The sequence below is a fragment of the Sus scrofa genome, chromosome 5 (genome assembly GCF_054392235.1).
Source record: "Sus scrofa isolate SSC_HxYL_T2T_F1_AM1 chromosome 5, Sscrofa_HxYL_maternal_Yorkshire_Landrace_v2.0, whole genome shotgun sequence".
NCBI classification, from domain to species: domain Eukaryota; kingdom Metazoa; phylum Chordata; class Mammalia; order Artiodactyla; family Suidae; genus Sus; species Sus scrofa.
Genome location: NC_139387.1, coordinates 18541996 through 18559854, shown reverse-complemented (window position 1 = coordinate 18559854; position 17859 = coordinate 18541996). Strand labels below are relative to the sequence as shown.

The following is a 17859-nucleotide window of genomic DNA, read 5'->3' as shown; positions in this document are numbered from 1 at the left end:
GGAATGAGTGGCCAACAGGGACCTTACTCTGTAGCACAGAGAACTGTACCCAATACTCTGTGATAATCTACCTGGAAAAGAATCTGAAAGAGAATAGGTGTGTGTGTATGCACAACTGAATCACTGTGCTGTACACCAGAAATTATCAAAACCTTGTAAACCAACTATATTTCAATAAAACTTTTAAAGATAAAAAGAAGAGAATACTGTGAATGCCATTAACAATAGATTTGAAAACTTAGACAAAACAGCCAATTTCCTAGAAAATTTACGCTTACCAAAACTGAGGAAAAAACATGAACTCGGTAACATGAACATGAACTCATGAAGAAAAAAACAGAACTCAGTAACAGACAGGAAATGGGGAATGAAGGAGATGCTGAGATGACTTTTAAGTCTGTAATCTCTATTTAAGTGGACTTATAGATGTGAGTTCTATTCACTCAGACGGGCAAAACTGGGAGAGAAACCTGGGAGCATGTTGGATGTCATTTTTTTGTGTGAGTGTATATATGCTGCAGGGAGGGGTTGGTGCTGGTGAGAGGTGCGGTGTGGAGAAGTCATAAATTCAATGGATATGTCCACTATGCTGAAATGACAAACAGATGTTAAGAATGCAGTTGTATCTACAGTCAGGAGCTCAGGGTAGATCTGCGTTGAAGACACATATTTGGGAGTTACTTGTATTTAAGTGAAATAAAAGCCACAGGTATGGCTGAAAAGCTCTAGGAGACAGAGCATTGGTTCTCTGTACCACCAGGCTTAGCATCACCTGCTAACTTAATGGAAATCAAACCCTTGGACCCAGACTGAACCTACTGAATCAGAAACACTGAGGGGAAGCCCACAGTCTATATATGAATAAGTCTCCCAGTGATGCTGCAGTAGACTCAAATTTTAGAACCGCTGAAGTAGAATGAGATGTCAGGAGGGCTTGGGGACTTGCCTTGAGAATTCTGCCGTATAACAGAGAGAAGGAGCCTGCAACGATGTCAAGGAGCAACATGAAGAGAGGGGTTAGAACATGAGGAGAGTGTTTCAAAAGAAGAGTTTCAAGAGGTAGACTGGCAGATGCTACTGAGATAACACTTATGATAGCTTCAGAAGGGACTGGAGTGGGCTGAGAATTGAGAGAACAGGGACTGTAATAAGACAGTTCTGAGCAGTAGGATCACAAAGGGGAGACAGGGTAGAAATGGCAGCAGTTGAGAAGGGAGAGTTCTTTTGTTTCTGCTTTTTAATAGAACTGTGATGAGCATGATGAACTGCTGGGGGGAAGAATCTGGCTGAGAAGGAGTGATTTGTACAAGGGAGACGGGGAGCTGACAGCAATGGTATATGGAGGGGGCAAGGCAACTGTCCGCCTCAGCAGCAGATTTCCTCACTTATAGCATTTAGAATGGCTATCTTTGGTGACGAGAAAAAGCAGACCAACTTTTTGTAGGTTTTTACTACTGCTTTTAAAATTTCTGCAGACACTGCACCACTTACTGCCTGCACTGGGGAGGCTCACCCCTTCTGTCTTGTCCTCGGTGTCACTAGATTATTAGTAGAAGGTTTCTGAAAAGGAAGGAGGGGATGGGATCCAAGGCACAGGTGGAAGGACTGCCCTTGGCTAGGAGGGACAGACCACCTTTTCAATCAGAAGGAAGGAGGCAATAAACATGATGGGCAAAGATGTGGCGAGTCTGAAATATGATAGCAGGAAGCTAAAGGAGCTGTCATCAAGTGGCTTCTCAGGCCCCCAAGGGGTCCCAGGCAAGACCATTCCTTCTGTGAGATGCTATGTCGCATCCTCTTGGCCTGCTGCAATTAAACATCTGATTTGTCAAATTCACGCTTACTAAGCAACCTTCTATGTGTGACCAAGCTCCTCTTGCAGGTCTGCTCATGGGGCAAGAATGTGCTGGCCACACAGACCTGAGTGTGTCTCAGTGGTTTCTCAGAGTAAACTGATAAACTGGCTTTTGAACATGATTTGGTTTCTATGTAGCCTGAATATAGATAACAGACCATGGTCCCCCAACCCTTTTTTTTTTTTTTTTTGGCCATACCCATGGCACATGGAAGTTCCTGGGCCAGGGACTAAATCCGAGCCATAGCTGCAGCAACACCGGATCCTTTATAAGCCACTGTGCCAGACCAGGGCTTGAACCTGTGTCTCCACCTCGAACCAAGCTGCTGCAGTCGTATTCTGAACCCACTGTGTCACAGCAGGAACTCCCAGGGTCCTTTTTATAGTTACATTCCTTACGGAGTTATTTTCTCAGGATCTGACTGCTTTCACACAAAGTGACTACAGTAAATCTCTGGGCCCACAGAGGCAGGGCCAGGTCCATAATTAAGCAGCCAATCAGAAAACTCCCTGTCTCTGTCACACCCTGCTCCGCAAAAGCTGGCTTTTCATTAGCTGTCACCAGCCTGATTTCTACCTCTTTTCTCTCAAAATTCATTTCTACATCCATCTGTCAAGATATTTTAAATTGGTTACCACTGCATTAACTTACTAGTTTTTGCAGGGAGGAATTTCCAAGAAAAATGAAGGAAATAAAACAAAGACTTTAGCGAAGTCTATTGGTATACAACTATTATTCATTTATTTATTCCATTATTCATTCAACAAATATTTAGACACTACATACCCTGTGCAAGGCTTGATACCCAAACCCTGGGGGATCCAAAGTTCTTAAAGGATTTATAGTCCAGAAATAAAAGCACAAAAATAGTCGGGGGGGGGGCAGGGAGGAGAAGATTGGTTGCAGGGGGGACATTAAAAATAAAAGAATAAATTCCTTACAATAAAGTGATTAAAGCAGAGACAGCTATCAAAGGAAATCCTGGATGCTGAGTAATTTTTAAAATATGATGACTTAGAAACAGACAGCCTTGCCTAGAGGCAAAGGTTCCAGCAATTCTTCTGGAATTAAGCACAAAAGTGACGACCTTCTGATATATATAAGGAACATGGCAGTCTCGTTGCAAAAGAAGTAAGTCAGGCTATGAACAAATTTTAAAGTGTTTTTTAGGGTTCTTGTCCCCAATTCCTCACGTCCTCCAATCCTTGGATTACCTTGCAACTAAATTCGTCCCTCCTCTTTTTCTTTCTTTTTTTTTTTTTTGGCCGCTCCCGCAGCATGTAAAAGTTTCCGGGCCGGAGACTGAACCCAAGCCACAGCAGTGACCATGCTTTACTTGTGAGGCCACTCCCCTAGCAGGGAACTCCCCTCCTCATCTTTGCTCCTCTTCATCACAGTCTGTACTCAGGCATAAATAAGGCATCGTTTTTTCCATGACCTGGGATTTTCTGCCACTGAATCACGTCAGCTATGCAGAGACACACTATCACCCAAGCTCTGTCTAAATGACGTGACGACCTTGGGTATTTAAAAAGTGCCTACCACACAGCAGATGCTCCATTAAGATTCAATTCCTCCTTTCTTTCCTTCTGTTTTTTTTCTCTTCCCTGGTGAGGAAGGGAGGGAAAAAAACAGGAACCAACAAAAGAGACAGATCTCCCGTAAGACAGCATTCTTTGGTGTAAAAATACTGAAAAGGTTTAAACCACTTCTCATTGCCTACCTTGTGTCTGCGGGATGTAAGGAGACAGGAGTTTTGACCTTTTCTTTTCATATCCCTTCTGTGTGATGTCCCCTAAAATAGCAAGAACAGAAATAGGTTATGCATTATTCTTACTCTGTGGTTCACTGTAAAAATAAAATTAATTACAGAGCGTTACAGAATTACCACATAGAGAGTAGGGGAAAAAATGTATAGTTCTTTGCCAAGGATTTTGCTATGTGTGATTTCCCACAGGCTTGGAGCTGACTTCTGGTGGAAAATTGCAGGGCTTGTCCCTACACCAGCCTAGTAGAGCAATATGCTGCATTCCATGTCAGAGATTCCCGAGTTCCTAGGCACCCCTTGTTTCTGTGGTATTTGAGATATATCAAAATGGAATGCAGCAAGGCTGGCAGACAAATGAACTTCTCGCCAAGGTTTTAGTTTGACCAAATGAATGCAATTGATTTGGGAGGTATTCAATTACATTGCTGCATAGAGCCACATAAAATCAAAAGTCTAGTTAAGGGGGAGAAGTCAAGGTTCAGGCACTGAGAAAGGCTATTTGAAAGGCCCTTCCTGCACCTGAGGACCTGTGCTGGAACCTGGAGCTAAATCCCCATATCCCCTCCCCTTGATTCACTGGTTTGTCTTATTTTATACACATGTATGTCTTTTTCAAAAGGTTAAGTGAAAAAGTATACATAAAGTACACATACAATAAATGCAATAAGGATAAAACTGATGAATAGAGGAGAAACCGTGTGGCTGAAGAGTTCAAGAAATATGCTTGGTCCTAAAGAAAGGGCAGCAAATAGATGGGTAGAGAGCAGAGTTAAAAGGAACAGGAAGGGCAGGAGAACAAAAGGACATTCAAGGGACAGTGAGTAATCAAAGCTGGGGGAATAAATACATGTGGTGAGATAACTTGATAGAACACTGTTTTCAAAAAAGATTTTCTTTCAATTCAGAGAAAACTTTATTTAAAAGTCAAAATTGGAGTTCCCATCGTGGCTCAGCGGTTAACGAATCCGACTAGGAACCAAGAGGTTGCAGATTCAATCCCTGGCCTTGCTCAGTGGGTTAAGGATCCGGCATTGCCGTGAGCTGTGGTGTAGGTTGCAGACGCGGCTCGGATCCCGTGTTGCTGTGGCTCTGGTGAAGGCCGGTGGCTACAGCTCCGATTCGACCCCTAGCCTGGGAACCTCCATATGCCGCAGAAGCGGCCCTAGAAATGGCAAAAAGACCAAAAAAAAAAAAAGAAAGAAAGAAAGAAAGTCAAAATTGCAGAGTTCCCCAGTGGCTCCGTGAGTTAAGGACCTGGTGTTGTCACTGCAGTGGCTTGGGTCACTGCTGTGGCGCAGGTCTGATCCCTGGGCTAGGAACTTCCACATACTGCAGGCTCGGCCAAAAAAAAAGTAAAAATTTAGCATAAAAAGTAATTTAAATATTCAAACCTACAACATTTATTACTTATTTTATAGTCAACCTTAGGGAAAAAGCCTACTTTGATGGACACAGAGATCTGAAATCCCGAGGGGTGAATGTCATCTATGTTGGCCTCAGCATCTGACTGATGGAGCGGATGGTAGATGGAAAGGCTTTAGCAGGGAAGTAACATTCGCAGATCACAGAGCACAGTAAGTCACTTTCTCCAAAGAAAATGGGATCAAGGGTAGAAGCCAGAGACACTAGTTCTTGCCCCAATGCCACTACAATCATCTGGGAAAGTTAATAAGAGCTTATATTAAAGAGAGGGAGAAGTGATGAAAAGCAGTGAGTAGATTGAGAGACTAGGGAGGAAGAGTGGATAGGATTTGATGACTGGTTCAGTGTGGGGTGGAGAAAACTTCTGGCCTGGCTTGACCAGGCAGTTACCATGATATTTTCTGACAGAGAAACACAGCAAAAAGTATGTGTTTGGGAGTTCCCTGATGCTCAGGGGTTAAGGATTCAGCATTGTCACTGAATCAGTTACTAGCTGTCACTGGCTCCAGTTACTGCTGTGGCAAAGGTTCAATCCCTGGTCAGGGAACTTCCACATGCTGCACATATGGCAAAAAAAAAAAAAAAGTGTTATGTTTGGAGTTTCTGTCATGGCTCAGCGGTTAACAAACCCAACACTAGGATCCATGAGGATGCAGGTTCCATCCCTGGCCTCACTCAGTGGGTTAAGGATCCGGCGTTGCTATGGCTGTGGCGTAGGCCAGCATCTGTAGCTCCAATTTGACCCCTAGCCTGGGAACTTCCATATGCCTCGGGTGTGGCCCTAAAAAGCAAAAAAAAAAAAGAAAAAAAGAAAAAAAAAAGGTATATGTTTGGTGGGTTGAAGAAGACAAAGAGTTGAGCTTAGGAAAGGCCTATGAGACGTATAAGAAGAGATGTCCAATCAACAGCTGGCTACATGGATCTAGAACTTCAGAAAGAGATATAGCTTTGGCATGTTCAGGATACAGTTGAAAAATAAATTGATACAATCTCTGGAGTAATTTGGCAATTTCCATCAAAATTTTAATTCACCAACTGCACTTCTAAGAATTATTCAAAGACAAAATTCACAGAGGTACACAAAAATCAACATGAGAATATTCTCTGACCCATTCTTTGTAATGGAAAAACTGGAAGGGCTCTAGATGCTTATATTACAGACCATCTGTATCAGTGGCTTTCAACTAGGAATGACTCTTCCCTCCAGGGGACAACTGACCATGTATGTCTGGGGACATTTTCGTCACAACTAGAGGAGGGGGTGCTACTGGCACCTAAGGGATAGAGGGCAGGATGCTAAGCATCGTGCAACGCACAGGACAGGCCCCAGACAGGGAATTATCCAGTTCAAAATGTCAACAGTGTTGAGGACGAGAAACCCTGATCCACACAATATTATGCACCTGTTCCAAAAGTACTGGCTCAGGAAGCTGCCTAAAATCTATTAAGGGTAAGAGGCAAGTTGCAGAACAGTGGGTATAACAGGATCTAATTGTGTGAGATAATTACATATATAGTAATAGGTATGTTTGCATATATAGAGAAAATAATCCAGAATGTTATATCTATACAATTTATTATTGGGGGAAATGAGATTATGGGGATTTTCATTTGTTTTATATACTTTAATAGAGTTTGATTTAAAAAAAAAAAAAGCCAAGCCTGAATGACCTGCATAATCTAAACAATCAAGTTTTTTTTTCTTGTTAAGAACGAATGGTTCAATAGACATATATTTGTTAACATGGTCACATTATAAAAGGAAGGAAAGAAGGCAGGATACTGAAGAGTTTACACAGTTTAGACATATTCAATTTTTAGAATAACAATATTTTAGACATACCTTATACATAAGAGGAATTCTGCATTTGTATACACCAAAATATTAACAGTGGTCAGCTATGGCTTGCAAGATTATAGGTTGGTTTTAGCTTGCCTTTTTTTTTTTTTTTTTTTTTTTCCATTTTTGCTTGCCTGTATTTTCTATTTTTTCTACAATGAGCATCCATTATTTCAAGAAACAATAAACATTTTAAGACTGCAATCATGACTATTTAGTAGACCATACAGATTTAATCACAATGACCCTTCTTCATCTCTATTTTTCTAGTGAAATAAGAGAAACCCACAGTGCATTTTTGGAAATAAAAACCAAGCCTTGTCAAATTAGCAAACTAAAGAGTTTAGGTAATCCCTAACAGTGCAGAAAACTAACAGAGATGCAGGAGCCTATCAAGGAAACCTTCCTTAGAGACAGGAAATTATGTCTTTTATTGCAAAAGAATAAAGCATTCTCCATTTCCCACTTATAAGCTCCCTGACCTCCACTCCACTCCACACTCTACACACACACACACACACACACACACACATGCTCCCCACTCCCTGAAGGGCAGCACTGCTGGCTCAGAACACATCTGATAAAGTCAAAGGCCTTTAAAAGCTTTTTCAGTGCTTAGAGGGCTCACTGACACTGTTCACTATAAAGCGTCGTCGTGGGACAAACCACTAGACTTGTTATCTTGAACATCAACTACCGACCACCTCGGGTTTCGAAACAAGTCAAAGAATTTGGAGTTCCCGTCACGGCTCAGTGGAAACAAATCCAACCAGGAACCATGAGGTTTTGGGTTCGATCCCTGGCCTTGCTCAGTGGGTTGAGGATCCGGCATTGCCGTGAGCTGTGGTGTAGATCGCAGACGCAGCTCGGATCCCATGTTGCTGTGGCACAGGCTGGCAGCTATAGCTCTGATTAGACCCCTAGCCTGCGAACCTCCATATGCCTCGGGTGTGGCCCTAAAAAAAGCAAAAAAAAAAAAAAAGAAAAAAATCAATTAAAAGAATCTAATTCAGCCATGCCAATTAGCTCCATTCATTCCATAAACAAGCAGATACTAAAGAGACCTAGGAGAAGACACTCTGCAAAGAGATGTGAGGACTACAGTGATGTCACCTACAAATATCCCCCTCCCTTTTCTCTGAGTACAAGACCCTGCTCAAAAGTCACCTCCTCTGTGATGCTGGCCACCACTTGATGGTCACTTCCTCCTGGTGCCCCTACAACTCTGCATACCCTTCCATGATGGCACTTAGCACATCACTGGTATTTTAATGATCTGTTTACACATCTGTGTCCTTACTACATTGTGCACTTGAAGGCAGCTACTGTGTCTTATTCATCTCTGTAGCCCGCCTACAGCCTGGCACGACAGACACTTGAATGAGTGGCTGGATGAATTGGTAAAATGAAGGCAGTGAGAGAACAATAAATCAGAAAGACATGCGTGCTCAGGTGGAAAACTGGAAATGGGAGAAAAAGAGATCTTTACGTCAGCAGAAGCTAGAACACCCAAGGAGAGCAATTTAGTGAACCAAAAGTTTACTGAAACCCGACAGCTAGACCTCAAAGGTGGCCAGAAAAGCAAGAGAGGAATAGTACATAAATCGCTGGGCACTAAGAGCGGAAGGGACTCCACCAGATAGCCAGAGAGCAGGACCAGACAGAAAGAACTCCGTTATTTCACGTGACCGGATGTGTTACCCACACCGCTGTCACTGCCTCCTACAGCCTGTAGTCTCAGCATTCCCACCACCTGCAGTTAAGCACTTTTCACCGCACTAAAGCTGTGCTTTCTAAATTTGCCCAATTTTTAAGAATCATCTTAGGAACTTTGTAAAAATACAAATTCCCAGGCGCCTCCCATGAAGATTCTGAGTCACTAAGTCTGGATTGAGACCCAGATACCCGCATTTCTAACAGGTGCCTTCCAATAAGGCTTAAAAATCAGGAAGTTTGCAAACGGCTGCACTGAAGAATCCTGTCTGGAGTGTGCTGGGCGGTTCTGCTGACTTAAAGCCAGAAGGACACTAGAGGAGAAGGTTGTCTCGGCGACACGGCCTCCGGGGAGAACACGGAGCCTCCTGAGCTCACAGACACAAAGTCACACCACAGGCATTCTTACTCACAACAGATTTTTTGCCATCTGGCACATAAAATGAAAAGGAGTGCCATAACTATACCTGTATAAAATTTGCATTAAATGGCACAGAGCTAAGTTAAACCTGTTGTTCAAGTTTTTTGAGAACTAAACAAATATGGGGAGGATTAGCCTTCCCCTCCCACTAGGGTAACATATTGCTCCACCCAAGAGAACACTTAGAAAAGTAGCCACCTCCTGGGGTCTGCAGCACCTGGCAGGTGTGAAGGCACCTAGCCTGATAAGATAGGGACCCAAGAGTCCAGCCCTAAGCCGTTGGAGACCCAAGGGCCCTGAGATGGTCTAGCTGCTTCAGCACCACCACATCTGACAGCTGATACCATACCTACCGAAGTTACATGTGGGGGGCGGAACAGAAAGGACATCCGTTCCCAATGCCTCTCTTTGCCACCTGGGACCAATGAAAGCAGCCTGGCACAGGCGGCCCTCAGATCATCTCCAGACAGGCTGCCAGAGGGGCTGGAAGGGGGTGTGTGTGAGCCCCCCAGCCAACCTGAGCCTCTTAAAGGTCAGCAATGACAGGAGGAATAGTCCCACAGGTGGGTGAGCCGGTCGGGGAGTGTGTATTTACACTGGGGGGTGGCACCTTACTGTGGTTTGGAACCTAAGAGCTAAACACAGCCATGCCTGGAGCACAGACTTACCGCTTCTGGGCCATCTGACTCCAGACAAGTTGCCCTTACCTTCTTGATAAGCCTTGGCTTCCATGTCTGAAAAATGGGGAATAATAATACCTACTTTGCAACGTTCTTATTTGTGATTAAAAGTACTTAGCGTGGGCTCTGGGCTATCGAAAGTTCCAATATCCACAAACAATTACTGAAGCCTCCTTTGCTGGCTGGATGGGAGCAGGGGCGGGCAACTATGTTTAAAGAGAGGGGACAAGGCAAACAAGCATGACAAATATTCTACAGCCAAGAGCCATGGAGAGATGCACACCAAGTGAACTCGGAGCCCAGAGGGAAGTGCCGTGCTCTCCCCCGGGTAGGGGAAGGAAAGCTGTACAGACTGGTGATGCTTGGTTTGGTTCTGGTCTTTCTCCCTGATATCAGAGCTGGGACTTGAACTCCTAATGGTGCAGCCAGTTAGTGGCTTACAGGTTTTCCGCTGCTGCCGGCTGGCTCTGTGTGGTATGGCCACGTCTCTCCCTCAGAAGAAGCAGGGCAATGCTAAGAAATTCCCGCAGACGAACTTGGGCAGCACCCTGAGCAACTCAGTGCTAAATAAACACAGGGTTTGGGAAATTCTGAAGGGTCACCAAGTCGTGTGGTTGTCTGATGTTGGTGGAATGGAGCACAGATTATAGCTCCAGCCATAAACTCTTTTTGCTCCAGAGGAAATAAAAAGGTATGTGCCACTGCAGCCCTGCCTCCAAGTCACACTTGTTCAGTGGATGGTGGCAATGGCTGGGGGGATTTGGAAGATGCCACAAAGAAAAAAAGAAACTCTGGATGACATGCAGAACGTCAAACAAAGATGAGTAAAACAGCATCTATGCCTTTAAGAAGTTCTAGGTCTACACAAAAATTTACAATAAAAGTGACAGGTGCTACACTAGAGATTATGTACAAAGTCCTATGTAAGTGCTGAGGAAGAGGTGATAAAAATAATTATAATATTCAATAAGAATAAATAAGAAAATAACACCACTTCTCAAGAGCTTATGATGTATCAGCCTCTGTTCAAAAAGCCTCATAACAGTCTTATCAGGTGACCTGTTACAGGTGAGGATACTGAGGCACAGGAAGTTTAAGCAACTTGTCCACAGTTATACCTAGTAAGTGCTATGATCAGGATTTGAACCCAGGCAGACCTGGCTCCAGGACGGCTCCTCTTAAACATGACACTACATTCATTTTCAGAGAGAAGCTCCGTTCCTGCCATGGTACAGTGCGTTAACAATCCCTACGCAGTGGCTCGTGTCACTGAGGAGGTGTGGGTTCAATCCCTGGCCCAGCACCGTGGGTTAAAGGAACTGGCATTGCCACAGCTGCCGCATAAGTCACAGCTGTGGTTCAGATTCAATCCCTAGCCTGGGAAATTCCATATTCAGTGGGTGCAGCCATAAAATTAAAAAAGAGAGAGAGAAAGCTCCAAATTTGACTCCAGAAAGATTGGGAAGACTTCACAAAAGTTGCTGTTGGGTTGTGTCTTGAAGTGTGACAGTCAGGAGAGACAGACACTGAACCGAAGACAGAATTTCTCAAACCCATAGCTGTGAGAGTGGCATGCTTGGAGCAAAAAGCATATATGAAGGCTGTAAATTCAATATCCAATGATCAGGATAAGACTCTGGCCCTACTGCTGCTCTGCGGGCCCAGCCAAAGGGGAAGAGCAACATGGGATCCTCAGATGCTTGAAATTTAGGGCTGATATTTACCTTATGGGTCATCAGTTTACTTTCCTCTTCACTAAATGCCGCTACATAACACAGCCACCATTCTAACTTTTCAAAATATTCTGATAATTCATTTAACCTACTCCCAAATCCTTTTCAGTAAACAGAAAAGGCATTACCTTTATGACAGAACGAGAAACTGAGAGATTAAGGATACACAGCTAGACCAGAATCTGGGTCTCCGGTGTTTTCTTACTGTGCTTTGTCCACTGTTTATTTGTAGGTGGCCCCCAAATCAGATGTAATGAAAGTATAAAACTAACCTATTGTTCATAAAATGAACGACACAGGATAAATAATTTTTATGACTCGTTCCAAAATAGAGATGACTTTACAGAACGCATTAAGCACCACCACCACCACCATGTGCCAGCAACAGGGCTCTAGGTAAATGTCTCTTTTAACCATTTTTTAAATGAGACAGTCAGAGCTCCTGTTGTGATGCAACAGGAACGAATCCGACTAGGAAAAATGAGGTTGCAGGTTCGATCCCTGGCCTTGCTCAGTTGAGGATCCGGCATTGCTGTGAGCTGTGGTATAGGTCAGACGCGGCTCGGATCCTATGTTGCTGTGGCTGTGGTGTAGGCCGGCTGCTACAGCTCTAATTAGACCCCTCGCCTGGAAACCTCCATATGCTGCAGGTGCGGCCCTAAAAAGACAAAAAAAAAAAAAAAGACAGCCAACTGTGGAAACTGTCCAAGTAGAGTTAAACACACACACATAAACCAAAAACCAGTCAGCAAGATGTGATTATACATCATTACTAAATATTCAGCTAAGGGAGAATGTGGCCTCTCTGTTTTGTTAAGGAGTAACCGTGAGGAAAGAAATGAGAGGCTGAGAAGAAAAGGTTCTAGAGTCATCACCTTCCAATCTATACCTGTTTCTAAAACCTATTCTCTCTTCGACATGCAAATCTTAGCTCAGGAAGGTAGTACATGTTGGCTATGACTAGAGATGGGGTGTAGAGGAGTTTCTGTCATGGCTCAGAGGAAACGAATCTGACTAGTATCCATGAGGATGCAGGTTTGATCCCTGGCCTCGTTCAGCGGGTTAAGGATCCGGCATTGTCGTGAGCTGTGGTGTGGGTCACAGACACGGCTCGGATCCCGTGTTGCTATGCCTATGGTGTAGGCCAGCAACTACAGCTCCAATTTGACCCCTAGCCTGGGAACCTCCATATATTGCAAGTGCTGCCCTAAAGAGACAAAAAGAGAGAGAAAGACAGGGAGTAGGACTGGGGTTATGTCTATTCATACATTAGGGAAGTAAGTAGATACAGAAAAAGAGCCAAAATATAGCTGAGAATGTGAATGAGGTCCATCTTAGCAACACTGAAAAAGGCAGAGGATTTGGATCATATGCAGGAGACAGTGGCTCGAAGAGAAAGATTTTCTATTATTAAATTTTATCAAGTTCTCCTCACAATGACAATTCCATTCAATGAGCTACCTGTACCAGCCACCCACCCTCCCAACATCCTCCTTCCAGAGGTTATGTATGAAGGCTCAGAAACACACAAAATAAAGGCTCATAATCACAGAAAACAATGGCCTCACCTTTTAAACCAGACACACGGCATTTGAGCCTCTGTCTTTCACTACCTATTTTTCTTGCTATATCTGAACTAAAAGTGGCCAAGAGGACTCCAAATAATTTGAAACCTTCAATTATTTTTAAAACTCTCTTAAGTTTCTTTCTACACATAGAAAGAACTAATCTTATGTTGGATAGAGGGTGAAAAGGTACAAAGTTTTTTCACAGTTTAGCCAGAAATAAACCTCTGTTAAAATACTTCAATCTGCTGAAAGATGAGAATTTTTATTTTATCTAATTTTTCTTTTGGAAAAACAATCCGTGATTCTAAAAGTCTTCAACTGGTAGCCTATCAAAGCTATAGTCTTCTCTTCTTTTAACTCAATTTCGCAATCTTACAAAAGAGTCTCAAGGGAATTTAACTTCAGGACATTCAAATTTTTCCATTCTCAGTAGATGTCCTCTCACCTCATTTAGGACAATAACTAGACATTTTCCACATCAAGAACTTGAGAATAAGCCCAGACTGCTTTCTCTCCCCAGACTCAAATCATCGAATTGTTTTGGCTGCACCGTACTGTTTTCTAGGTCAAATATATATGACTTCTGACAGATGGTATTTCACCTAAGGCACCAAGCAAGTTCAAACAAATAAAAAGCAACAGAGTTAAAACACTTGAAACACACTGAGAAACCCAACTCTAAATCTAGCTGCATCATCAGGCAGCTGGCTAAACTAATCCATCTAATGCAAAAGGTATGTTCATTTGCCCACTAGAAAAACTATGTCTGCAAATAGGAAATCTGCTATACGAATGATCTGAATGTTTAATCTGACTGTTTAACCGGAACAGAAGGAACCCAGGGGGCGGTTCAGCCGGTAGAAAAAGCACAGGACCTAGCATGAGGCAGACCTGGATCTGGGTCTGGACCCTGAATCTGCCTTTTACTGGATCCTTGACAAGTTACTGAACAACTCTGCCTTAGTTTCATAATAGGTAAAACCGGAATAACTCCTACCTTAGGTGCTCATACTGAGTGCTGAAAGAGAGAATGCAGGCAGAAGTCCCTGGCACACAGCACACATTTGACTAGTTTTAGCTGACACCACCCCAGCCCCACCCTTAAGTCCTAACATTAACTTTATCTTTAAAAGGGTTATTTAGAAAATTCTGGGTTGATAGAATTTTAAAACATTTTTAAAAGGAGAGAGTGCATTAAGTGTCTCTGAAGACACATCATGGTGTAGATCTCAAGTCTAAAAGAGGGAAAACTGACATCAAAGAGGAGGTACAAATATCCAAACCAGAAATAAGCAGAGATTAGTTCAAATGAATATATGTAAACATATGTAAATAAAACAGTGTCATCATGCACAAAACAGGATTACACACATCTGATTATGGATATATATATATATATATATATTTTTTTTTTTTTTTGCTTTTTTCGGGCCACACCCGTGGCATATGGAGCTTCCCAGGCTAGGGGTTTAACTGGAGCTAGAGTTGCTGGCCTGTGCCACAGCCACAGCAACAATGGGTCCTTAATCCACTGAGCGGAGGCCAGGGATCAAACCCACAACCTCATGGTTCCTAGTTGGATTCATTTCTGCTGTGCCAAGACAGGAACTCCTGACTATGGATATTTTAATTGAGGGCTAAAGCCGCAAATGTCTGGGGCGGGGGGCGTCAAGAAAAGAAAGGTAATTTTCTTTACAGCTTCTTCATTTACCTGACTTTTAATTTTTCTCAGAAAATTAGGAAATGCTTTCTTACAAAAACAGCCAGGTATATTCAGTTACTCTGCCTTTATTCTAGCACCCACTAGAATAATTTTTAAAAACTAGGCAATAAGTAATAACATCCCTACTATTCACTGAATCTGAATTAAACAATGCATGGTGCCAGGCATTCTTGAGCAACGGTGCAGATAAAATTAACAACGGATCAAAAATCTCTTTGATCCTCTTGCAAGTACAGCAATAGTGTGAAAATTTTTAAGAGAGGAAGAATTTTGTTGGTTGCAATCCATGGTGCTCTGGAAACCAAATGAGCACAGAGGAAAAAACATAAGTTGTGCCACTGCTATGGAATACGGATCATAAAATAATCGGCTTGTTGGATCTCAGATTCCAGGTGTCAGGAGACCTCCTTATTTTGCTCCAAACTAGTGCTCTAATCTGGGACAAGCCATTATACTGCTCTGATTCTGTTTCCATACAAGTAGGAATGAGGATCAAATGAGCGCTAAAGCGGCTTTTGGTCAATGTTTGATGAATGCCACTTGCTTGGCACTGCTGTGTGTGGCAGTCAAACCCAAGGGAAGGTATATAGTAGGAACAGGACAGATGAGATCTGGGAACGAAATAATATATTCTCACCATCAGTGCAGGAGATGGGAGCTGAAAGCTGCTTGGGTGTGAATGATATCAGCAGAGGGAACAAGTGTGAGAAGAGAAGAAGGCCAGAAAAGGAATCCTGGAGAAAACTAACATTTAAAGAATGAGCAGAGGAAAAAAAGAGATGATACTGGGACGCAGCAAGGAGACCAGGAGGAAATAGGGGGAGGAGGTAGGAGGAGGGGGAGGGAAAGTGAGAAGGAGATGAGGAGGAATGTATACTGTCACAAATGTAAAATCAGAATCGAAAAATATCTTTTGGATCTGGTGGCTAGATCGTCGGCAGCCCAGTTAAGAACAGTTTTAAAGGAATAGTGAAAAAAAAGGCAGATTATTTAGAGTACTAAAGAGTGGATAAGCAGTAAAATGCAATTAACTTTTTTTTTCCTTTCAGTATGTTTTGTTATAAAGTGAGATATGGGTAGCACCTCCAGACAGCTAGAGTCAAGGAGAGTGAGCCTTTTTTTTCTTTTCCTTAAGATGGACAAATTTATATACTACAGAGAAAGAGCTATTAGAAAGAGGGTGAAACACAGATTCAACAAATACTAAGAACTTACTACCTACAAAGCACCACTCTAGAGGCACAGAAGAGGACAGACATGATCCCAAAATGCAGGGTCATGGTCATGAAGTAAACCACATTCTCTTCCAGCACAGAGAGGCATTCCCCAAACAATCACACAATGAATGGCTTAGTTACACACTTGGTAAGGGCTGCACACTGCTCAGTGCAACCCTGGACCTGACCTAGTCTGGGCAGCTGCAGAAGGCTGTTCCGAGGAAGTGACATTTAAGCTGAGATGTTTCAAAAAAAAAAAAAAAAAAAGAAGATATTAAAATATTTTGAAAATGAAACAGGAGCTGGGGGCAGGGGCAGTGGGCCTGCAGTGGTACTAAGTGCATCCTTGACGGGGATGGGTCTGGGAGGGAGCGGCCGAAAGTCAGAGCAGCCAACTGGGAGAGATGAGACTAGGAAGGCAGCAGGAGCCCAGATCCCCCAGATCCTGCAGGGGCCTGGAGACCATGCACAGGACTAGAGATTCTATTATAAATGAGACAGAAAGTCTTTGAAGGACGTTAAACAGGAGAACAATGTGATCAAACAGAGCCAAGGAACAAGGTAACTGATAAGGACTGAAGTTCCTGAGAAGATTAGAAGGAATAGAAACCAGAGCTGGGGACAGGGATACATCATAGTGGGTCAGCCTTTGCTGGGAATGTGGTCTGTGTCCTGGATCTGCAAGTGCTTCTTGGGTGTGGAAACGGTGATCCTCAGCCCTTGGGCTGCTTGGTAGAGCTTAGAGGAGGTGGGAACTCTGGGGCAGTCACCTCACGTAGGCAAACACTGTATTGAACAAATATCATTTTCTGTGTGTATAAAAGATTGGAAGCACTGTAGGGCTTTAATGATAGCTCTTTCTCTAAGAAAACAGATAAGGATGGATAAGCATCAGTTGAGGGAACGCTGGGGGCGGGGCAGGAGACAGGGAGCTCGGTCTGATGACCTCTGAATTTCTTTTTGTGTAGGAGACAGAGTGAAGGTGTTTGATCTATTTCCCCCCCACCCCCGCTTTGATTTGGTACTTATAGCAGGTACCATTCATCAAAATACTCACATGTATCGACTCACTTAACCTTCAAAACAATCCCATGGGGTGGTATTATTATTAGTCCCAGTTTTCAAGTGACAAAATGAGGCACAGGGAGATTAAGTCACGTGCACAAGGACATACTCCTGTGAGAGAGTCAGCTTCAAACTAAATGGTCTGGCTCCAGGGTCCTAGTTCTTAACTAGTCAACGCTGATTCTCCAAGGCTCATTGCTGAGAGGGACCATAGAGCTGGAAGAGAGGGTTTTAGGAAAGATAGTGAGTTGCCACTAGAATAGGAGGTACCTGCTCTGCCAGTTGTGTCTGAAAAAGTTAACCTCTCTAAGCCTCAAGTTTCCTCAACTGCAAAACAAAGATAGTAGAATCCACATGTTGTTATGAGGACTAAAGAGATAATACGTGCAAAGTTCCTAGCTCAGGGGAAGCACTTAAGGACCTCTGCTACTCTAATGGCAAAGGGAGTTAACTAAAGACAGGAGGGTGTGGCAGATCCTGCCAAGGGTCCGAGGGTCCAGGAAACAGGAGAACAGAACTTTTAGTGGCACCAATTTCCAGCTTTGTGATTTTCTCCAGTAATCTCTGGGAGAAGGCTGGTGGTCTGAATAATTTAGAGCTGGAGTTGTTTAACAGAAAAGGGAAAGGAGGATGATGGGATCCAGGCTAGCAGGTATTTACTGATTAACAATCAATCAATAATAAATATTTGTCAAATAAATGGTCTGCAATACTCTCAACCTAACTTAGACAACTTTTCAAAGTTTCTGTGGGAAAAGGACTTGATTCATCTTGGGATGGGAGAACACATAACCCTCAAGAAAGAATTGGATTCCAAAAGGAAAAAGTGCTTAAAGGAACTGGGGAAGGGAGA

At 43.1% G+C, this 17859-nt stretch overlaps 1 protein-coding gene across 11 annotated transcripts in view; it reads right to left on the bottom strand.

Moving 5' to 3' along the window:
* Window positions 1-17859, bottom strand: part of DIP2B (disco interacting protein 2 homolog B) — a 234650-nt gene that overhangs the window by 119921 nt on the left and 96870 nt on the right. For all 11 annotated transcript variants that reach the window (XR_014803180.1, XR_014803179.1, XR_014803183.1 and 8 more), the window contains exon 2: window positions 3580-3651. Coding sequence is in view for 6 of the 11 variants with exons in the window: in XM_084955587.1 (XP_084811713.1) it covers window positions 3580-3651 (72 nt within the window). In the remaining 5 variants the exon portion in view is untranslated. The remainder of the gene's footprint in view (window positions 1-3579; window positions 3652-17859) is intronic.